This window comes from Caretta caretta, chromosome 27, assembly GCF_965140235.1.
Source record: "Caretta caretta isolate rCarCar2 chromosome 27, rCarCar1.hap1, whole genome shotgun sequence".
NCBI classification, from domain to species: Eukaryota; Metazoa; Chordata; order Testudines; family Cheloniidae; genus Caretta; species Caretta caretta.
This window is the reverse complement of record NC_134232.1, coordinates 13,450,072-13,472,819: the sequence shown is the minus strand read 5'-3', so window position 1 is coordinate 13,472,819 and position 22,748 is coordinate 13,450,072. Positions and strand designations below refer to the sequence as shown.

At 67.2% G+C, this 22,748-nt stretch overlaps 1 protein-coding gene across 2 annotated transcripts in view; it reads right to left on the bottom strand.

The window, feature by feature from the left end:
* The window catches only part of THRA (thyroid hormone receptor alpha), a 47,160-nt gene that overhangs the window by 8,215 nt on the left and 16,197 nt on the right, over positions 1 to 22,748 (bottom strand). The window contains exons 2-9 of one of the 2 annotated variants that reach the window (XM_048829750.2): positions 18,314 to 18,390; positions 10,544 to 10,802; positions 5,224 to 5,285; positions 3,850 to 3,950; positions 3,194 to 3,341; positions 2,320 to 2,525; positions 698 to 844; positions 224 to 482 (exon numbers count right to left, since the gene is read on the bottom strand). In XM_048829750.2, coding sequence (XP_048685707.1) covers positions 224 to 482; positions 698 to 844; positions 2,320 to 2,525; positions 3,194 to 3,341; positions 3,850 to 3,950; positions 5,224 to 5,285; positions 10,544 to 10,596 — 976 coding nt within the window. In that variant the 5' untranslated portion in view covers positions 10,597 to 10,802; positions 18,314 to 18,390. Of the gene's footprint in view, positions 1 to 223; positions 483 to 697; positions 845 to 2,319; positions 2,526 to 3,193; positions 3,342 to 3,849; positions 3,951 to 5,223; positions 5,592 to 10,543; positions 10,803 to 18,313; positions 18,391 to 22,748 lie in introns of those variants that run through there. The other variant, XM_048829749.2, reaches the window with a different exon arrangement.

Here is a 22,748-nt window from a genome sequence, read left to right as displayed (position 1 = left end):
TGAGCTGGTGCATCCCCGCAGCGTGGGGACCCCAGCAAGGGAAGCTGATGGGGGGGCGGGGGCAGGCCATGGAGATCTCAGCTGAGCTCACAAGGGGAGGAAGGAACCGCCCCCTAGCCCCATGGGCAGCATCGGCCATGTGGCCTGGTGCATGATGGGAATATCCCTCCCCAGCAGCAGGGCCCAGTGGGTGAGGGGGCGGCCGCCCCCCGCTGGCCCTTACCTGAGGACATGAGCAGCACGGCCTGGAGCAGGGCCACCTCCGTGTCGTCCAGGTTGAAGGCGGAGAGCGACTTGCCCAGGTCGAAGATGGCGTCGGACACCACGCCCAGCCCGCCGTTCTTCAGCTGCTCCCGCTTGACGGCCATCTCGCCGCTCAGTGTCAGCGTCTCGCTCTCGGGGTCGTAGCGCACGGCCGCCCGCAGCGACATGATCTCCATGCAGCAGCCCTTCAGCAGGATGATCTGGTCCTCGCAAGGCAGCTGCCGCGGGGCGGGGAGAGGGGGAGTCAGACACGTGGGGGGTGGGCAGGGTCGGGAGAGACCCTCGGCTGCCCCGTGCTCCGCCCACTGCCCCCCTTGGACTCCTCCCCCAGGCCCTGCCCCTCCCCGTCTCCCCCTGCTTTTAACCCCCTCTCTGCCCTCCCCCAACCCATCTCCCCTCTCCCGCCGACCACCCTCCCCCTGCCCCCGCCTACCTCTGAAAACATGGGCAGTTTTTTGGCAAAGTCCACCACGCGGGTGATGGCTGGGGTAATGATTTTTGTAAACTCGCTGAACGCCTCCAGGTCAACCTTGTCCCCATCAGGCATGGAGGCCATAGGCGACTGGCCGATGTCCTCGGGCTGTTGGGAAGGCCGGGACAGCCCGTCAGGGAGCCGGCCTGCCCATTGCGCTGCCTGGACCCTTCTCCCCAGCCTCCTCCCTGCATGAGCCCCCACTGCCCCCAACCCTGGGAGAGGGGCTCAGGGCTTGTCCTCTTGGGCCCCAGGCAGGCTCGGGGGGAGCAGCCTCCATCTGGGCCCCTTGTGGCCAGGTTAGGGGAGAGGTGGGGGGGGGGACAGGGTAAGAGAGGGAGCCATTCGCCCAGGGCACAGAGTCAGGAAGAGAACCCAGGAGTCCTGGCACCCTCTCCCCCACGCCTTGTCTCTCCCATGGCCCCAAGGGGCTGTGGCCAGGAGAGGGAGCCCCCTCAGCAGCCGAACCCTGGCTGGCACAGGAGGGGGGCCGTGGGACACCCGGCCTCCCCACTCAGAACTGTGCCCTTCACTCACCCACATGAGGTGGCATTAACCCCTTGGCAGCTGCAGGGGCCAGGGGGTGAGGCAGGATCAGGGCATGGATGAGCCCTTTGGAGGGGGGCTGGGTTTCCTCCCACTCGCTCCCGGGAGGACCCATCATTCTCCTGCGCTGCAGGTTTTGGGGTTAGCCTCTGCCCACCCCGTCTGAGCTCCAGCCAGACCCCTGGGCATTGCCCAGCAGCCAGCATCAGAGCCTGAATGGAACCGGGCTCATTCTCCAGGGTGTTGAGCCAGCAACAGGGCTGGGGAGAGAACCCAGGAGTCCTAGCTCCCAGCCCCCGGCCCCAACCCACTAGACCCGGCCTAGGTCAGCAGAGTTGGGAGGGCGCCCCCATCTGGCAGCGCTTTGGTGACCCACGTCTGAAATGAATTTGCTGAGTCTCAGCCCAGTTCCCAACGGCTGCATCCTGAGACTCCCCCCTTCTATCCCGACTGGCCCATATGAGCTCCCTGGGCTCAGCAAGGGCTGAGCGGGGCACAGAGCCGGAGGGTGGCCCTGCCCCCATGACGGAGGATGGGTGCGTCACAGGCGGCCTCGCAGAGCCAGTGGGAGAGGACGGGCTCAGGTTAGTGTTCTGTGATCCAGCACCCACTTGGAGAGGACAGTGTCGTGCTGCCAGATTTCTAATGGGCCCATCACCATGGTCTCTAGGCTCTGAGCCCAACGGGAAAGGGACCTCACTCCCACACCGGAAGGGGAGCAGGATGGGTCCCCCACACGGGCTGCACAGACACCAGCCAAGGCCAGAGCACAGGGGCGGGATCAAAGTGTCCCCTGCAAACTGCCGGCTCCTTGCAGTGGTGCGGCAGCTCTGGGCACCGGGGAGGGCCGTGTGCTCGAGCGGGCATTGCCCAGCAGGCCAGGGCACGTGAACGTGCGCGCGCCTGACTGCGGCTTGCACGCCTGCGAGGGGGCATACGGGCAGGGCTCGTCCGTGGTGGCTTGCCCCCAGGGCGAGCGGGCATACGGGCGGGCGTAGGCGAGGGGTCCGGGTCCGGGTCCAGGTCCGGGCGCTCACCAGGAATTTCCGCTTCTGTTTCCAGTGGCTGCCCTGGGCGTTGGTGCTGCGATGCGCCTCCGTCACCACGTGGATCAGCTCCCACTCCTCGGCGCTGGGCTCCGGGCGGTGCTGCAGGGTCTTGATCATCTCCTCCTTGCGCCGCCGCTCCCGGTTCTCCTCGATCAGCTTCCGCTTGGCCACCCGCTTGGAGTCGTCCAGCACCACTAGGGGGCAGCATGCAGAGGGGGCGGGGCGTGAGCACCGGGGGCGGGGCCCGACCGATCCAACCCCAGCTCAGCTCCAGGCAGCGGCCGTGGCGATTGGCCAGGGAGCCGCAGCACAGGACTGGGGGAGCCTTTCAATGGGCAGAAGGGGCACCCCGCGTCCTGGGCGGGGAATCCCGATGCCACGTTCCACATGACACCAGTGCGAAGTGAGGGGCCTGGGGCTACCCACAGGGGCAGCCCCTTTCTGGGGGCTCTGCCCCACCTGCCTCCACGGGTATGGAGGGTGGTCACCGCCCTCCCCACCCCCCCCCCCACACCCCACACCGGGGGGGGGGGGAATACGTGTCATTGTCTCACACTTGCAACCCCACCCCTCCGGCGTTAACCCCTTGCTGCCCTCACAGCTGCCCCCGGCCACGGTACCTGCTATGGCCCGCTGGCTTGTGGCTGGAAGAGGCGGGGGCTAGCAATGGAGGCGGGGCCAGAGTCCCCCCTCCCTGGCAGGCACCCGACCTGGGGAAACGGCCCCCCCCAGACAGGCCTGTAGCAGGGACTGCAGTAGCTGCTCCAATACCGGGCGAGTGAGCCTGGCCATGCGCTGCCTCCCCCCACGCCCTTGGCCTTGGCCCCCCCCCACCAGCCGCGGGCTGCCCCTCCCCCCTTACAGTCCATGGCCATGCCCACGGCGATGCACTTCTTGAAGCGGCAGAGCTGGCATTGGTTGCGGGTGATCTTGTCGATGACACAGCTGCCATCGTACTTGCAGGAGTAGGTCGGGTGCAGGTTCTTCTGGATGGTCCGTCGGAAAAAGCCCTGCGGGGAGCAGGACAGGCCCTGGTGAGACCCCCGGGCCGGGCCAGCCCCGAACCTATCCACCCCCGCCCCTGGAAAGGCGGGTGCAGGGGGAGGCCCCCAGAGGAACAAGCCCCCATGCAGCCCCACAGGGTCCTAAACAGGCGCAAGGCTGGTGTCGTGGGGGTGGCTCTCCTGGCACAGGGGTGCAGCCCCCGCTGAGGTGCAGCCCAGTTACGTGACAGGTTAGAGCAGGCAGAAGCGATGGAGGATCCTGGGTCCCCCTCCTCCAACGTTACCACAGCTCCCCTGCCCCAGAGGGGAGAGCGCCCCAGTGAGCCTCCCGCAGCCTGGGAAACTGAGCTCAATGATAGGAAGGTGCCCCCTACTGAGCCGCCACCCAGAGGTCTCCCCTCCACATGCAGACCAAGCCTAATGCTGCTGAGCTCGTGAGACACCCAGGCGCCTCCCTTGCCGGTGGGGGAGCCCGCTGCCCCGCAGGTGTGGGGGTGGCCGGGCCATGTCTCACCTTGCAGCCCTCGCAGGTGATGCAGCGGTAGTGGTAGCCAGTCGCCTTGTCACCGCACACGACGCATTGTTCATCTTTGTCCAGGTAACTAGGGATGTACCCTGGGGAGGAGGGAGCCCAGAGGTTACAGCCCTGCGGAGCCAGCGCTGTGGGGAGGGAGGGAGGGAGCCCCACGGCCTGCAGGAAGCGGGTGCAGTGGCAGAAGAATCCCGCAGCCTGGGACAGCCCCAGGGGTGGCAGGGACCCAGGCCCTGTGCCAGCAGGCTGGAGCCCCGGGGGGGGACACGTTCACCCAGCCAGACACCAGGTGCGACTGTCCTGCTCCATGCTGTAGGCCCCGGGCGCAGAGCCCAGGGCTGGGCAGCACACGGGCAAGGAAGGACCCGGGTGGGGCAGGGTGTCACAGAGAACCGGGGCCAGGGGCAGGTGCCAAGCAGCAGGCGAGCAGGGCACAGAGCGGAGGCAACGCAGACGTGTCCAGCGGGCCGCTGAGGAGCTGACAGCCAAAGCACATTGCGCTCAGCAAGCGGGCAGGGGCTGCCCATGGACCCAGGGCTCGGGACACAGAGAGACGCCCCCATGGTGCCTTGTTCTGGCAGGCGGGGACACGGGCGGGCGGAGGGGGCAGTTCAGGTGGCGCCGGGTGCGGCTGGCAGTGCCGGGAGGAACCAAGGGCTTGCACGGAAAATGCCAGACGCTGCAACCCAGGAACTTGACTCAGGAAACACAGACGCAGGTGGGCACAGAGCCCCCCATAAGCTGCCCATGCCCCCCCACGCCGTCCCCTCCCACACCAGCCCCTCCATGTTCCACACTCCTGTTGTGCTGCCCCCTCCACGCCTCTAAAAGCATCCGGCCCTGCTCCCATCCCAGCCGGGAAGCCCTGCCAGCCTTGTCCCTGGGACAGGCCCCCACCCCCGTCACGGAGGTCGTGTTGTTTGCTGAGCCAGTGGGTTTATCTCCCGCCGGCAGGGCCCCACTGTCCGGCCTGCTGGAGCTGATACCCTGACCTGCCCCAGCCCAACCTCCCTGGGACTCGGAGCTGGGCCCCCCCCCACGCCCTGGCCTGACCCTGAGACCCTCCCCAGGGCACTGTAGGAACGGATCTCCTTTGTGGGGGGCACACCGAACAGGGCAGGACCCTGCGCCCTCCTGGCCTGGACACCAAGTGCCCTGTGAAGGGGGCAATAACCCGCCCAGGGCTGGGGTGCCCCCCAGCCTGGGGCAGGGCCCAGTGACGAGGCCAAGGAGAAAACAGCCACATGCTTGACCCATCAGCTGGGGCACGAGACAACGCCCTGGGGTGCCCGCAGCCTGTCCTGGGGGCAGGGGGATGGGACAGGCCTGGCCCAGGGGTAGGGGGACACACGGTACCTGACATGCTGCTCTTCACCGAACATTGGCTGCTCTTTCTTTTGCGTTTCCCATCCAGCCACCTGCAGCAGAGCGAGAACAAGGCCTGGTTACTGGCCGCAGCGACGCCCCCCGCGCCTCCCCCCCTCGGGAGCCCCCCCGACAGGCGGGTCGCCCCTCCTGTCCCCATTGCACAGTTGGGAAAACCGAGGCCTAGGGCAGAGACCCACAGGCCAGCCCCAGCTCAGGCTGCAGGTGCCAAGGGGCCAGCCAGGGGCGGTGACAGGCTGCTATCTGGGAGAGCAGGGGAGATAAGGGGGCTTGGGAGGGCCAGGGGGAGGCTCTGAGCCCCCCCACACAGCTTCCCGGCCCCAGGCCTCCTCCTCCCACCCACTGAGTGACCTCCACTGGCCCTATAAACCTGACGCCACCCCCCCGTCCCTCTAACCCTAACCCCATGCCCCCCAGCCCTGTAACTCCGACCCCGTCCCTCCCTCTGAACCAGACCCCATTCCTCCCCGTCCCTCTAACCCCAACCCCATCCCCCCCAGCTCTGTAACTCCGACCCCGTCCCTGCCTCTGACCCCAACCCCACAGTCCTCTGACCCAGACCTCATCCTCCCCAGCCCTCTAACCCCAACCCCATCCCCACCAGCCTTGTAACTCCAACCCTGTCCCTCCCTCTGACCCAGACCCCATCCCCCCGTCCCTCTAACCCCAACCCCATCCCCCCACAGCCCTGTAACTCCGACCCCATCCCTCCTTCTGACCCAGCCCCCTTCCCCCCCCAGCCCTGTAACTCCGACCCCGTCGCAGCCTCTGACCCCGACCCCACAGCCCTCTGACCCAGACCCCATCCCCCCCCAGCCCTGTAACTCCAACCCCATCCCTCCCTAACCCCACAGCCCTCTGACCCAGACCCCATTCCCCCCGTCCCTCTAACCCCAACCCCATCCCCCCCAGCCCTGTAACTCCCACCCTGTCCCCTCCCTCTGACCAGACCCTATCCCCGCCCCCCGTCCCTCTAACTCCAAACCCATCCCCCTCAACCCTATAACTCCCACCCTGTTCCTCCCTCTGACCTGGACCCCATTCCCCCACCACCACCCCGCCATCTAACCCTATCACCACCCCGCCCCGGCCTCTAACCTGATCCCGTCCCCCCCCCGTGCAGTCTCACACTTTCCACGCCCTCAGAATCTCAATAAACAGGAATCCAAGGGTTGGATTCAGAGGCCCCAGGGCACTGAGATCGGGGGGCGAGGGGGGCAGGGGGCGCGGAAGCTAGTCCCCAGCAGTGGCACCCAACCTGCCCAGTTCGGGGGGTGGGGTGGGGGGGCAGATCCGCCCGCTGTGGGGGGGGGGGGGAGGCGGCATGCCGGCTGCAGAGGGGCCTCGCATGCCCTTCCGTCCCCAGGACGGCCGAGCTCGGAGGGGTTTGCTGCAGCGACGCCCCAGGAACCCCCAGGCAGAGCGACGGGAAACTGGCCAAGCAAACCACAAGGTGGTGCCGTGACATGCCACGAGCGAAACAGCCCCCAGCTGGATGGGTGGGGGGGGGGGGGCAGAGTCCAGGAAGGGGCGGGGGAATTTACCACCACAAATGGGCAACGGCCAGCGCCTCCTGGCTGCAGCCAGGGACTCCACCAACCACTGCCCTCTCGGACCTGCCTGCTGGGGCTCTTCCAGCTCCCTGGGTCCAAGAGGGGCCATTGGATTAGCACAGGGCAGGGGTCCCCCGCTTCAAGGCCTGGCAGGCATGGTGCAGGACAGGTGGGGGGGTCAGGGCAGGTGGGCACGGGGCAGAAGGGTGTGGGCCAGCCGGGGAGACAGGGTGTAGGGGACTGGGCAAGTGCAGGGCACACCGGGGGGCACAGGGCAGGGCAGGCCAGGGGGGCACGGGGCAGGAGGGCACAGGGCAGCCAAGGAGACAGGGCGTAGGGAACCAGGCAGGTGCAGGGCAGGCCAGGGGGGACAGGGCAGGAGGGCATGGGGCAGGAGGGCACAGGGCAGGTGGGGGGACAGGGTAGGCCGGGGGCACAGGGCAGGAGGGCATGGGGCAGGGCAGGCCGGGGGCCATGAGGGCACAGGGCAGGCGGGGGGGAAGGACAGGATGGCACAAGGCAGGCCAGGGGGCACGGGCCAGGAGGGCACAGGGCAGGGCAGGCTGGGGGGCACGGGCCAGGATGGGGGAGCAGGGCAGGAGGGGGAGGATCGCTGGCCCCCAGGGCCCACGGCTGGTTTTTCACTCTCAGTGACATTCAAAGACAAAATGTCCTTTTGGCCCAGCTGGCAGAGGCAGGTCGGCCAATCGGCAGCCAGGGGCCGGCAAGTCATTTGCATGGCGCGATTCCATTGGTGCGAGCGGCTGGAAAAGATCAGCCCCGGGTTTCCTGGGTGTGGGTCTGGCACCGAGCCAGGGGCATGGGGCTGGCACGGCCAAGGGGCTGCGGGCCGGGATTGAGGGGCACCGGCAGGGCTGTGCGTGGGGGACCGGGGAGCCCCGCCACCCCCCTGGGGCTGCTCCTGGGAGCGCCGCACTCCCTGGCACCTGCCAGGGGCCGACGCCCCCCCAGTCTCGGCTCTGTAGCGAGGGAAGGACGATCCTGCAGGGAGGGCAGCGCGGCGGAAGGGGGGCAGGCAGGCAGCACAGAGCCCAGGCATGACCCTGTGGGGCTGCACCACAAAAGGGGGGATTCTCCTGCTCCGAGGCCCGGAGCCGCCCAGGGGCTCAGAGGGTGACCCTGCCTTGGCCCAGCTCCTGGCCGGGGGGAGCCACGTGCTCCCCTGGGGAATCTGCCCCAGCCCTGCCTGTGCTCACACAGCTTGTTTACCAGCTGGGCACCGCCAGGGCGTGGGGCCCTCATCAGGGCTGCTGGGTCATCAGGGGACAGGAGCCTTCAGGGTAACGGGCTTCCTCCTGCCCTGCCTGACCCGGAGACTGCTCCCAGGGCAAATGAGGGCAAGCCGCTCCGTCGGCAAGGCGGGGCTGGAGTTGGGCAGAGAACCCCGGAGTCCTGGCTCTCCCCCTGCTCTAACCACTAGACCCCACTCCCCTCCCAGAGCTGGGGACAGAAGACAGGAGAGCTGTGGGGAGCCAGCACAAACCACTAGTCAGTTGTGTCCCTCCACTGCCCTGCCTCCCTTGGCCGGGGACCCTTTATCCCTCCCGACAGCAGCAGTAAATCACAGGCAACCTGATCCAGCGGCTCATGCCAACCCCTCCAGAGGAGGCCGGGGTGGAAAGCCCCGGCCCCAGCCCCACGTGGCTCTGCAGGGCTGGGCAGTGCTAGGGAGCATGTGTCAGCCCGGCCCCCACTTCCCCCGCCCTGAGAAGCCCCCCTCAGCGGGCCAGGGCCTCCAACGCTTCTCCTCCCATCCCAAGGCCCCCCGCCAGCAGGGGTGGCCCAGCACTTAGAGGGCAGCTAGCAGGAACCCCAGGCTCCGCCCCACCGAGTCATTCTCAGGCAGGTAAATGCCCCAGGGCTGGGTTCCTGTGGAGTGACACTGCCATCCGGTGGCCAGGTGTGCCAATCACAGGTGCACATCTCTGGCCCACACATCCCTGGGCTCCGCTCTCGGCCAAAGATGGGAATATGCGGGGAGACCTTGGATACGTTGCCTCCCTCCTCCGTGCCTCAGTTTCCCCCTCTGTAGGAGGGCACCTGCCTCCAGGGAGTGCTGGATGGGGGTAGTCACGGTCTGCACCCCTCAGAGCAGAGAGCTCCCCCACAGCAGTGCGAGGGTTAAGGGGCTGGTGACCCAAGGCCGGGATGTGAGGGACCCTGAGAGTGCGGGAGAGCATGTGCGTGCACAGAGATCTGCACAAGTGGTTGTGCACACACCTCGAGCCTCGCACGTCTGTGCCTGTTTGCACACACACACGTGCATGTTTGTTCTCCGGGGACTCCGTCTTTAGGGAAGAGCCTGCAGTCCCGGCTCTGCTCCAGGAGTCCTGCGCCAGCCCCGAGGCAGAGCGCTGCAAGGCTCAAGTCCTGCACCCAGGAGGAGTCCGGGCTGGCAGAAAGGCTGTTTGCAGCCCTGGAGGCACAAGCTGCTTGGGTCCCCCTGCCCCCCAAGCACAGCCCAGAGACAGAGAGGAATCCCGGCCCCTGCTCGGCTCTGCAGAATGTGCAGAGAGCGTGTCCCACAACCCGCCCCCCCGCCTCAGCCAGCACTGTCTGCCCACTGACCCCATGGGCCTGGGGAGGGTTCCTACTCGTGGCCTTCAGGCGGGTGGGTTTCCATCTAGTTTCCACCCCAAAGAACTTGACAACTAGGGATTGCCCCCACTCCCCCCCCCAAATGCAGCACGCTCTGGGGTGGATCACAGCAAGGGACATGCAGCAACGCTGCACGGCCAGTTAGGACAGGGAGTGACAGCAGAGACCGGGGGCAAGGGGGGGCATTCAAGGAGGCAGAAGTCATCAGCCATCTGATCCAGCGCTGGGCAGGGCCACCTGCACCCCAGGCCATGGGGGACAGGAAACCGGAGCGAGAGGCTGCGCAAATGCAGGGCAGGGGTGTGGGCCGCCTGTCTGGCCGCTGGCAAGGAGACACCTGCTGCTGCCCTGAACCCAGCTGGGCCGAGCCGGTGCCAGTCTGGAGCATGGACCCATTCTCTCACCCGCCCAGCCTGGGTGGGCAGCGCAGGAAACGGGGCCGGCTGACGCTGGCTCTTTGCATCACGTGCGGGCACGCCCATTTGCACTAGCGTACGCGCTCGTGCGGACCCTGTCTCTCATACCCCTCCCTCCGCTGCTGCCCCGGCTCTGCGTGGAGGGGAGGGGGCTGCTGGCTCACCCAGAGAGCCCCACGTGGGAGCAAACACGGCCCTGAATTCAGAGATATCCAGGGCCCGCAAGCCCCGAGCCACAAAGGGACCAGCATGGGCAGGAGGCCGTAGCCGGTCGGCCTGGCCAGCCCCTTCTCTATGCTGAGCCATGCCAGCCCCTCCCCCCGAGGGTTGAACTCATCCACCCATCCCCCAACGAAGAGGGCAGTGCCAATCTACAGGGATGAAAAGTCGGGGGTGGGAATCAGGATGAGTCCAGCTCAGCCGCCCACCTTGGGCCGCCAGAACCTGGGACCATCAGATCGGCAGCACCGAGCCTCTGCCGCTCAAGCTGAAGGGAGAACTCCATCAGCTAGCACCAGAGGTAGGCTCTTATCCCCTTAGAAGCCGGACCACTAGGGGAGGTTGCCCTAGGCCAGGGCAGGTCACAGCTGCTTTGGATGGAGAGGGGAGCGACAGGGGATGGCGGGGGGTTGGGAAGGGGTGCAGGGGGCTTAGCGGGGTTGCAGGAAGGGGGTGCGACAGGGGGCTCCCCCCAGCTCTTACCGGGTTTCCTCTGGCTCCGACAGGCAGTCCAGGGTGCTGGGCTTCTGTTCCATTCACCGCAATTCCATCCAGGAGCGCTCAGGAGAGACCAAGGTGGGCTCCGCCCCCAGGTGCTCTGCACCGCGGCCGCCACGGCAGACGCGGGGCGCCGGGGGGTGTCTATGGCGCGCTCCCCATGGCGCCCGGCTCAGCGCCCGCTGGCGGAGACCATCCCCCGGGGGTCGGGGGGGGAGGGGCGCCGATCCCAGTGGGAGACACCCTACAAAAAACAAACACGGGCTTGAAGTGGCAGCTACGGGGCCCAATCTTGGCAGAGGGCAGGGACTAACTCCCCGCCCAGAAGTGGCGGAAGAACCCCCGCTACTAAGCTGTGCTAGGGCTCTTACCGCCCGCCCCCCCACTCCCCGCCTCCCATTGTGGGGCTCAGCTTTGCCCTGAAAGGGCCCCCTCTAGTGGGGAGCACAGGCTCCATGCCCACCCCCCCAGCCATGGCCAGCGAGAGGGCTCAGGGGCACTTGCGCCCCATGGGGTGGGGACGGGAAGGGGCCTGGTTCCGCTCTGTGAAGGACGGGAGCCATGGGGGGGTGACTGGGATCCCGTCAGCCCCACTGCAAATCCCTGTCCCCCAGGCAACACCCCCGCCCCCCGGCTATCACACTGCTCTGATGGCAGAAAAAAGGAGGGGTACAGGTGAGACAGAAAGTCAGACACGGAGAAGGGGGCTGCTGGAATCCCCCCAGGGGCTCACCAGCCCTTGGCTCCCCCCCACCCCGGCCGGGAGCCTGCCCCCTTCCCCTTCCCCTTGCTGACAGCAGCTGAGGTTACCCAGAGGTTAACAAGCAGCTGGATGCCCTCCCGCAGCCTGGCACAGGGCACAGTCATGCAACCCCCCAACTCCCCACGGCTCCCTCCCCCAGCCCTCCCTTCCCCCCATCCCAACATAAGGATTTCTGCAGACAGCCTGGCACAGGGCCAAGCTAAGCAGACGCATCAAAGGGCAGCGGAGAAGCGGGGTCCCCGCAGGGCCCCCCTCCCCCTGAGGCAGGAAGTGCTGGGAGGTGGGGGGAGGCAAGCTGTGTCCTCGGCTGACCCCAGCGGGGTCTCGCCCGGTGCGTGACGGCTGGGCACGTGTGGGAACAATCGCCCTCCGGGGTCGGCTGAGGACAAGAGACTGGCGCTCCCGGCTTCCCGGCGGACCCAGCAGAGGCGCGGCCGCCCCGGGGCACACGGCCCCGCTGCCGCCACATGAGGGCCTCGGCGGAGGGGACTTGAGATGGCAAGTGACGGGGCCTGCCAGGCATCGGGGCTGGCACAGAATCGCAGGGGTGGGAGGAGAGACGTGCCGGGTGCATTAACCTACAGCTGTGGCTTGGCACATCCATTGAGCGCAGGAGTTTGCAGGTGGGGAGTGTGCACAAGAGTTTGCACTAGCATGCGTGGAGCGTCCGGACTGGCATGCCAGCGTGCAACAGGCTGCGCACGAGGGGGCAGACCTGGGCCTGGCAGAATGCAGCTCTGGGCAGAGAAGCATGTGCAAGGGGGCAGCCTCATGCGAGAGCAGGCGCACGTGTCCCGAGAGCCGGGGGGGGAGAGGGGAGAAACGTGTCCCGAGAACCAGGGGGGGAGAGGGGAGAAACGTGTCCCGAGAGCCGGGGGGGCGCACGCCTGTCCCGAGTGCTGCAGGTCACACACATGTCCGGGGGGCATGCACCAGTCACAAGCTCCAGCACCTTTGCCTCCTGGCCCGTGTGACACGGCCCTGATCTGCCCCCCTCCCCAAAAGCACCGGGCTCTGCAGGGCCCCCCAGAATAGCTCCGGCTCGCCCCCTCCTCTGGGGGGTGTCCCTCCCCCTGGAGCTTGTCTGTTACACCCATGACGGGAGGCCCCGGGGCAGGAGCCTTCGGGGAGCGAGGGGGGCCTGGGCGTGAGTGATTTGGAGAGGTGGGGCTGAAGATGCCCGGCCTTCGGGCTCCCCCACCAGGCAGTCGCGGGGCAGACGGGGAGACACTGGACAGCTCCAGGGCTGGGACGCGGAGACTCCAGGCCACAGGCTCCGATCCGGGTCAGACGGCCCCAGAGCCATTCCCAGCCCCGGGGCTGTTCAACCCCCCGCTCATCCACCTGGCCCCGCCGTGGCCTGTTCCCTGTCCTGCCCTCTCTGATGACCCAGCCCAGCACCCCGCTGCCCAGTCGTAGCAGAGAGGCTAGAACTGACCACGACGTAGGGGCTGCGCTTCCTGAGGGGGGGGTGTGCGTGTCCAGGGGACACCCAGGGCCTCATCTCCCTTCAGCAGGAAGAGAGGAGCCTGTGAGCAAATCACAAGAGAGTCCCCGCACTTGCCCTGGCCTGCGGACTGGAGCCAGCAGGACGGGCACAGACAAGAAGGGGGGTGAGAGCACCACTCTCTTCCCACAGCACCCAGAGCCCCAGGTAATGGGGGGAAACTGAGGCACAGAGGGGCAGGGACTGGCAGAGGCAGTACTAGAACCCAGGCATCCTGGCTCCTAACCCCCCTCTCTGCCCACCCCACCTTTCTAAACCCCGAGCCTGCACTCGCCTCCCAGAACCGGGAGCAGAACCCAGGAGTCCTGTTAGGCCCCCGCTCTAGCCACTAGCCTGTGCGGCCTCTCAGGGTTACGGTAGGCGCAGCTTTGACAGGAGGGGGAAATCCCTCACAAGGCAGCAACCTCCCCCCACACCTTACTGTGCTGCAAGGGCTTATGGGGGATATGCAAATGAATCTCCCCTCCCAGAGACTCGGGGGCTATCCCTGGAAGTGGGGAGGGCACCGGCCCGGGGCAGTGCCATGCCCACCTGTGGCCCAGCACCTCTCCCGGCAGGCAGGCGGATCCCTACAGCGGGCACTCCCCAGGGCACCAGCGGGTGGGATGAGCCAAGGACATGGCCTCACCCTCACAGGGATTCCCTGGGTGCCAGCCAAGGCCGGTCATGCTCTCGGCCCCAGCACAGAGCAGAGCGGTGAATCTCCACAGTTGTAGGGCTCTCACGCCAGGCACTGCCGGGGAGGGGCTGGGGGCGGCTTTCCCAGCCAGAGAAAGAAGCAAGGGGGGCTGGGGACGGGGACCCGCTGGGCCCCAGAGCCAGAAACTTCCTGCTCTCAAACTTCTGGCAAGTGCCCCAGTGCTGCAAGTGAGCAAGCAACTTAAAGCACAGACCTGGGAGCCAGGACACCTGGGTTCTCTCCCAGCTCTGGGAGGGGAGTTAGGTCTAGTGGTTAGAGCGGGGGGGGGGGGGCTGGGAGCCAGGACACCTGGGTTCTCTCCCAGCTCTGGGAAGGGAGTTAGGTCTAGTGGTTAGAGCGGGGGTGGGGGGCTGGGAGCCAGGACTCCTGGGTGCTATCCCAGCTCTGTCACTGGCCTGGTGCGTGACCTCAGGGCAGACCCTTCCCCTCGCTGTGCCTCAGTTTCCCCATCTGTACTCTGGGACATGACATGACAGCAAGCGAAGGGCAATGAACACAGGAGTGGATTTTTTTTGGGGGGGGGGGGGGGGAGTGCACAGACAAGCGATTGTGTGTCAATGTCTGTGCACACATGAGTATACAAGCAGGTGTGTGAATGGGCATGCCTGCTTTCAGCCAGCCCCCTCCTCTGCCCCCCAGCTGAGAGAACCGCATCTGGTCATTGCAGCAATAGGGGCCCCACGGCACCCTGCCAGCCCATGCCGCCCAAGAGCCCAGAGCGGAGTGTGGGCCTGGCAGCACACCCCCGTGCCCGCCCACAGCCAGCGCACATGGGTGTGCCGAGCCCCGGAGGGATCACTGCAGTGGGTGTGATGACATTAAGCCCCCGACCCCCGCCAGGAGAGCAGGGACGGGCGGGGGATCAGCTCCACAAGCCACCCTGCCCTGGCTGCCCAGAGACCAGCCTGTCGTGTGCCAGGGCTTGGCCCTGCTCTTGCGGCACTGCACGGCGGGACACTCCCCCAGCCCCCTGGGACTCCCCCAGCCTGGACAGGGCTGAGAGCAGAGGCAGCGTGGCCCCGTGGCTCCAGCCAGAGTAGGGAGGGACTGGCGGTTCAAGGACACCACCTGCTTCTGCCCCGCCATCAGCCTGCGGCAGCCAACAAGCCACATGTGGAGGAGGCTGGGACCTGGCCGGGCACTGGGAAGGGACGAACAAACCAGGCCTTTTCTGGCAACCTTGGCCTGCCTCACGGCCCACTGCACAGATAGGGAAACTGAGGCACTGAGCAGCATTGACGTGCCCCAGCTCACACGGTGAGTCAGTGCAGTGGGAGAGCCAGAAATAAAACTCAGGAGTCCGGACTTCCAGCCTCACCTGCTTTAACACACCAGGCCCCTCCCAGAGCGAGGCTAGGACCCGGAGTCCCAACTGCAAGCTCTAACCATGTGACCACGCTGCCAGCGCACGCTCTGTACAGAGCACAGCGTGGCCCTGGCGAGCCCAGTGCCCAGGGTGCCCATCTAAGAAGCCTCCCTTCTCAGCTCCACCCGCGCCATGTCCGGGAAAGCAGGACTCACACACCAGGGCCAGAGCCCGCCGCTTTGCCAAGCTCAGCGCCCAGGGAGAAGGCAGGGGCTGGCCCAGCTGGGGCACATGGAGTCAGCTTTCGCTCGGACCCAGGAGTCCGGGTCCGACACAGCAGGGTTTGGAATGGGGTGAGAGGTGCTTGTCACACTTCTCCTTTCCCCCTTCTCTCACTTCCCTGTAGGGGAAGTCGCTGCCGAGCAGCTGTGGGGGTGGGGGCTGCACCCCTGGAAGGTACCAGCACTGAGCTGAGGGGCACCAGGGCTCCCGGGGTCCAGACTGAGCACTCTTGCCCCCGCCCACCGCCCCGCCCCATGGGACTCTGACTTGCAAAGGCCTTGGCGCTCCCAGGTATCACAAGATGACTCAGAAGAAAGGAACAGTGTCCCCACACCACGCAAAAGTCTGGGGCCTGACCCAGCTTCCCTCCCAACCCCGGCGAAAAGTGGGTGGCCACAGGGCAGAGCCCTGCCCCCCAGCACCAACTGCAGGTCATCGTTAAGCTCTCCACCCATCTACAGGAGCGCTCTCATGTCAAAGAGCTTCCCCACCGCATGGGCACTGCTCCCCCCTCAGCCCAAATGCGACTACCTCTGGGGTGGACAAAGCAGCCAGGCAACAAGTACACAGCCAGGCTGCCCAGGGATCATGCAGCCAGGCCTGAAATGCAGCCACCTCTGGGGTGGAGCACAGCAGCCAGATAACCGTCACTTAGCAACACCACACAGCAGCAGGACAGGAGGTGAAGAGGAAACCTTCCCGCCGTCAGAGCTGCAGATCCTCGCACCAGGCAACCAAGAGGCTGGGCACAATTCAACCACTCACAAAGGACTGGCAGCCCTGGGCCTGATGGGCAAGGGGACAGGAAGGCTCAGGGGCAGCTTCAAGGCCATTGCTGTGGCCAGCGGGGGGCCGGAGGGAGGGTGCAGAGGGGGTGGGCCATCCCCGCCGCCCTGATCTGCCCCCCAGGAGGGGAGGCTGGCAGAGCAGCTGACACAGAGCCCAGCTTTGTTGCTGCATCTCCCGGGGCGACTAATCCCCGCACCTGTGGCTGGGCCGGAGGGTTTCCAGCTCCTGACCACAGGACACAGGCTGTTCCCAGCCCGGCGCTGCCCCCCACCCCCCCCGGCACATGCCCTGCCTGGCCCGGGCACAGAGCCCAGCTCCACAGCCGGAAGGGCCCCGCAGAGCCGCCCCACGTGGGATCAGACAGAGCCGGGAAACGAACGGGGAAACCCAGATCATCGGAGGAGAAATTAAAGAAAGGAAAAGCCCGCGGAGCATAGGGAACCGGGTGGGGCAGAGCAGGGAGAGATGGAAAGCCCCTCAACAGCAGGCCCCAGCCCATCCCACCTGGTTAACCACCCCCCCCAGCCCCTCCAGCCTGGTGACCCCCACCCCCAGTCCCTCCACCTGATTGCCCCGGCCCATCCAGCCTGATAAACACCCCCGCCCCCAGTCCCTCCACCTCAGGCCCCATCCCCTGTGCTGCCTCAGCCCGTGGGCCCGTCTCCCCATCCCAGGTCAGACACGTCTGCTCCCCCGCCCCGACCTTCTGTCTCTGCCACGGCCCCTGGGGAAAGCCCCCACCCCCAGCCTGCAGCAGCTGAAAACGTGGCCTGGGGCGCCGGGAAGGGCCCCTCCACGCAGCCCAGGGGAAACGCAGCAGGGAGAACCAGTGACCTCGCGCACAAAGCATCCCCGCCCTCGGGCCAAGGGTTCAAGGCCGGCTGGGGCCTGAGCGAGACGAGCTTGATGGGCCTCAGCCCAGACGCTCCCAGGCGCGGCTCCAGACAGACCCTGGCTGGAACCCCTGGAGCAGGGGGCAGGTCCCATCCAGGGAGGGGGCTAGCAGGGTGCGATGGGAGAGCCCTGCCATGGACCCAGCACCGGCCAGGCCTGGCTCAGCATCGCCCCGTCCCAAAGGTGGGACCCCTGAGGGGTGCCAGGCCCCTGCAGCAGGGGCTGCTCTCTGCAGACCCCGGCGCTCCCTGGCTGCTCTGCCCCAATGCCAGCCCGGAGCCGAGGTCCCAGCAAACGAGCCCTGAGCGGGCCTGGCCTGGCGCTGGGGGTGTCTGTTGCTGTGCGGGAGATGACGCAACCCAGCCGAGCGGTTGTGAAATGCCAGGTGCTGACCCGGGTGCAGGGGCTTCTGCTGGGGACGGGGCGGGCCCAGGCTCTCTGTAAGCAGGGCCTGGCACCTGGCGCGGGGGGCTGGGGCTGGCCCGTGGCTCCGTGGGGTGATACAGAGAGTCCCCCGCAGCCTGGCATGACAGACCAGCCAGCCCCAGCCCTGTGCGGCACGCGCTGCCCTCCGCCGGGGAGCCGGGCCGGTGACGGAGGGGCTGGCGATGGGGGCCGCGGGCCCTACTCCCTGCAGGAGCGGTCACTTGCCGCCCCGCCCTAGGAGCTCAGTGCTGCCTGCTCAAGAGGGACCCCCCCCCCCATCCGTGAGCCCCGTGGGCCCTCGGCAGGCCCCAATCCCAAGGGGAGCTCAGGCTCCATTGCCCCCGGTGCTCAGAGGGGGGAGGAGCCCCACACCCAGCAGCCGGGGCGCGCCGGGGAACATTCCGCTCCCGGGGAGAGCCGGGCCCACAGTGTTTCCACGGCGCCCGCCTCGGGGCACCAGGCCCACTGCCCCACCCCCGCCCTCGAGCCATCTGGCTCCCGGAGGCGAGTCGGCGTCTCGCCCTGGGGTGTGCGTGTCCCAGAGCAGGGACGGGGCATGCCGCCCCCCCCCACATCCTGCCCCATAGGGGGTGGGGTCATAATCCATACCCTATTGGGTTCCAGACGCCAGCATGGGGCCAGGCACGGAGAGGGATTCCCTGAGGGGAACAGGGCTGAGACCCCCGCCACGCTCATCACACACGTGGGCCCCTGCGCCGCAACCAGGTCCCCACGGCCCTGGGGGCAGAAGGCCCCAGAACACATTCCCACGAGCACCCCGTTGCCCTTTAAAGCCAAGCACCGGTCCCAGGGCCACCACCAGCCGCGGGGTTACTGGTGCAGCCACCGCACGGCCCGGGACAGAACCCCGTCCCCAAAGGGCTGGGGCGCGAGGGGCGACTCCATGAGTGGGCGGCCGGCAGCAGCAGGTATTTATCCTAGATGCAAACCAGCCACTAGAGGGAGACCTGACGCACACCCCCCTCCCCAGCCCAGCACCCCCCTTCCCTCCCCCCCCCCGGTGCCCCACCAGGGGCAGACGCCAACCGCACATGGCAACTTGGGGAAGGTAACAGAAAGTGACTCACAGTTGTAGGTGACACCAGGGTGGGGGGGCAGGGCGAGGCTGCTTCACGCCCCTCCTCTTCCTCCACTTGGATCCCTCCTGCAAGGAAGGTGCAACAGCAAGGTCAGGCGACAGAGCAGGGCTGTGAGGGGAGCCATTCCCACGAGCCGGGCGCCGTGGTGAGGTTCAGGGGCCAGTCGGGCCCCCCCGAGCACCCGCCCAAGGGACAGGGCTGACTCACATCCTTGTCCCCATCCGGCTAAAGCCAGGCAGTGCCCAGTTAATCAATCCCACCCCCTGGGCATGCTGGGTATCCCCATGGTACAGAGGGGGAAACTGAGGCACAGAGCAGGGAAGCAGCTGGCACAGCCAGCCGGTGGCAGGGCTGGGACTAGAACCCAGGTGCCCTGCGCCCACTGTGGGGGTGAGGAGCCGCTGTGGGTGGGATGGGGAGGCAGGGGCCTAAAGCTGGTATGCTCAGCTCCATGCCCCCCCACGCTGGGCACAGAACACCTGGGCTCCAACACCCACACTCTGCTGAGGCTCCCTCTTCACCCCCGGGCCCCAGCTCTGCAGGCTCCAGCTCAAAACCAGCCTCTTAACCCGTCGCCTACTGTTGGGCAGAGCCAGCTGTCCTCCCCAGAGCTCCGATGGGCTCATCTCTTAGCTCCCCCCGACAGGGGAAGAGCTGGGAGTCCAATGGCCAGCTAACCGCCCTGCAGAGCCCCGCTAGGCTCTGGGGCATTGCTGGGGGGCAGGGGGAGACGAGGAAGAGGTGGCTGCCGGGCGACAGGATGCCATCAGTGAGTGCAATGGCAACCGGTGCCCGTGGGGCTTGGCCTCTCTCGCCTCCTTTGCTCTTCCTCCCGCCCTGCCAGTTGTGGCGGTGGCTTTGGGCAATGTGCCCATCATGTGCTGGGAGCCCCCCTGACGGGCACCTGCTCCTCACCCCCCTGCCTGCAAGCTGGCGCCTGCCCGCCCCCCACCAGCGCAAGGTGTGGAAAAGCCCTCGCACGCTTCAGGCATCTCCCGCCCTGCCCTGGCACGGCACCCGGTCCAAGAGGGGCCCCAGCATGCCCCGCTGCAGACAAACCTATCTGGGGGGTGCCCGGCTCTGGGCAGGGGGCCAGGCCGGCCATGGTGCCCAGCTCACCAGCGGCCTCTGCTGAAAGCTGCAGCCTCGATGCAAGGACAGCCGGGAAAGTAGGTCAAGTTTGTCTTGGCCAAGGGAGAGAGTCCGTGTGCAGATTTATAACATGGCAACCACCACCCGGCTGGGCACTGGGGAGAGCCAGCCCGGGGGGCAGGGAGCTGGGCCCCATTTCTGAGCTTTAGCATCCCCCCTCCTCTGGAAGCACCAGCCCAAGGTGGAGCATCAGCGGGGGATGGACCTGGTGAGACAAAGGCAGAGCGCTCCCCAATGCTGCCGGGAGAGGCACTCGCCCCCCCTAATCAGAGCTAGCCCCAGTGTGATACTGTACTAGGGGGTCCTAGGCCACAGGGAGGGGGGCAGGGGGTGACGGGCTGCAGGGAGGGGGACAGGGGCTCGGCAGGGGGCGCCAGGCTGCTGGGAGAGGGGAGGTGGGGCAGGGGGTACAGAGCTGCAGGGAGGGGACCAGGGGGGTGCTCTCCCCTCTGGCTCAGAGCTCACCCCGCTGCACGGGGCTCTCTCGGCTGGGATCCCCACAGCAGTCCCCGCTGACAGATCTCGTGGGCCGTCCCCCGAGAGGCAGGGCGTGAACCCTGGTGTCCGGGCCCATTTCCAGCTCGGGAGATTCCCAGCTGCCTCCCTCAACCCCACCCTGCCATCCCGCCTCCCGGGCTACCCCCTTGGCGTTGGCGTTGGCATGGCGACGGGCGCCCCACCCCAGAGCAGGCTGCATGGCGGCAGCAGGGGAAGCCGAGCTCTCTGAAGTGGCACGGAGCCCGGGGGCAGGGGCTGCATTGGGGGGCAGAGATCCTGTCACCCCCACCCCCCCGCCTGCCCTTCCCAGGCTCCATCGCTCCCTTGCCCCCGCTGTCACCCCTGCCCCAGAGGGGTCGCTGGGCACCTTCAGGGCAGAGCCAAGCCACAGGTGGGCAATGGCAAACGCCCTTATGGGACAGGGGTCACACAGAGGGTGACGAAGAGAACCCAGGCATCCTGATGCCCAGGTCGGTATTTTAACCCTAAGTCTGACTCCTGGGTAAAGCAAAGCCTGGCTCGTGCCTCGGCCGGTGCCCGCGTGGGTTCAGACCCCGCCATGAGACCCAGCAGCAAAACCCGGGGCGCAAGCAGGTATGGGGGGGTGTCCATGCCCAGCTAGAAAAGCCCTCCCCATCCAATACCCTGGGCTGTCACGTGGACCCCCCTCCGTGGGCACGGGAGATGCCAACACGTCAATCCCAATCTGAGCCCTCAGCCCTGCCCCCGCATCCAAAGCCGCCAGCCCCTGGTGCCCCCGGGGTCCCCTGCCAGCAGCATCGCGGGAGCCTGCTGAGCTACCCGCTCCCTGGAGAGCGGGAGACGCTGCTCTGGCCCAGGGGAAAGGGGTGTGGGCCGCTGGGTGAATCACCCAGACCAGCTCCCAGGCGGGCAGGAACAGGGCAGGTCGGGGCTGCGGGGCATCGGCAGGGCTGTCTGGGAGCCAGGACTCCTGGGTTCTGCAAGGGCATAGGTTTTCCCTGCTTCCCAGGGCCTGGGGCCTTCCCCAAACCACACCCCGTCTGCCGTAACCATTGTGCTAGATTTTCTCTTCCACCACCCGCCCTGCAACCCTGCCAAATCGCCCCTGATCCTGGGGAATCCCCGCAGGGCTCCCTTCTGCTCCCCGCCACCTCTCTCTCAGCAGGGTCTCCGCTGGCATGGCACTCAGGGCCCCCAGTGCAACACCTCCAACTGGGGGTTATTTGGGCGTTCTCCGCACTGCCCAGGAGGAGCCCCTGGGGCCGGCGCCCCCCCCCAGCAGCCCGCAGCTCCCAGCATTGCTCAATCAGGCTGAGTCAGTCACTGGCACGTCCCAGCCCAGACAGACACTGAGCAGAACAGCCTGTGCCACAGGGCCCCTGTTAACCCTTCCCCAGCCTGGCCCGGGCCGATCCCTCCCCCTACCTGCTCTGCCTCCCCCCATGCACTCCCCACCCCCCCGTCTCAGCTCTCCTGTTGTCGGGGGGCACAGCCTGGGCCCGCTCCTCACTCCTCTCCCTGTCGCCAGCACCAACCCGGACTCGCCCAGGGCCTCATCCAACGCGTGGGGCTGGGTGCCCTCTGAGCCCGCGGGCAGGGAGCTGCCCGGCTCCTGGCACGTGATGGGCGTGAGGGGCAGACAGCAGGAGCGTGGGCAGGGACAGCGTGGAAGAGGCTCCGAGGGCGGGTGCCCGTGAGCAGGGACGCACACGTGCAAGGCAGACGGTGCCAATTCGCTCTCCCTGTCCCCGTGTTTACACAGACGCGGCGCTTGGCAGCTCTGCACACCACAACCATGTAGCGTGGGGGGGGGCCGGGAGCCAGGGCTCCGAGGTTCTCCCCCTGGCTCTGCCCCTCCATGAATCCTTGGGGTCAAGTGCTGCCCCTCTGTGCCAGCGAAGGTGTGCTCTGGGCGTCCGGTATTTGGGGCACACAGTCCCCCCAGGCGGGGGGCACACAGGGTCCTGGACAGCGCCCCCTGTAGCTCCCTCCCACCCAGGCCGCAGGCTGGATCCACCCTCTCGGGGCAGCCAGCCGGGGCCGCTCCCTGCTCCAGGCCGGCTCTTGGCTGTGCCCCACCCTGGGCAGCGCCCACACGCTACAGCGTAAATACAGCCCGGGCGAGGGGCTGCGCCGAAGGGTTCGTTCCATCGGGGATCAGCCGCGCAAACACTTCCAAGTATAGGCACTGGCAGGAAGCCAAGGACACAGGATCTGCGGCCTTCACGGGCCGGCTCCAGCCCTCATGCTGCGAGTCTCCCGCTACCCCCTCGCTGAGACCCCCAGCCGCACAGGGACCCCCCCACCCCGAGCTCCTGTGCCCCGCAGGAGGGGATGGGGCAGGGCTGGCAGCCACCGGCTCCGTATCGCCCCAAGTTGCAACACCCCAATCCCCAGCCCATCACCCCACCCTCTGCGAGTCAGCTGCAGGGCTGCCAATGGAACCCCGGAATCGTGGCTCCCAGGACTGTGCTCAGATCACTGGCGCCAGCCCCTGTCTCTCTCTGGGGTCCTACCTGGGGAGCACTCCCTGCCCCACACTTTGCAGGCCACTGCTGCTCCCCAGAGGTGGCTGCATTTTGGCAGAGTTGCAATTCCCACGGCTCAGGCACTGGAACGACCCGGGGGCCGGTAGCAACAACGCAGGATCTGGGATCCCCAGGGGTATGCAGAGAAACCCCCACATCCAAACCCGAATGGGACCAGCCCTCCTCAGCTGGGATCAGGGCTTTACAGGTGGGGACTGTAACTCTTACAGCCCCCTGGGCTGCCCCTGCCCCCAACATGCAGG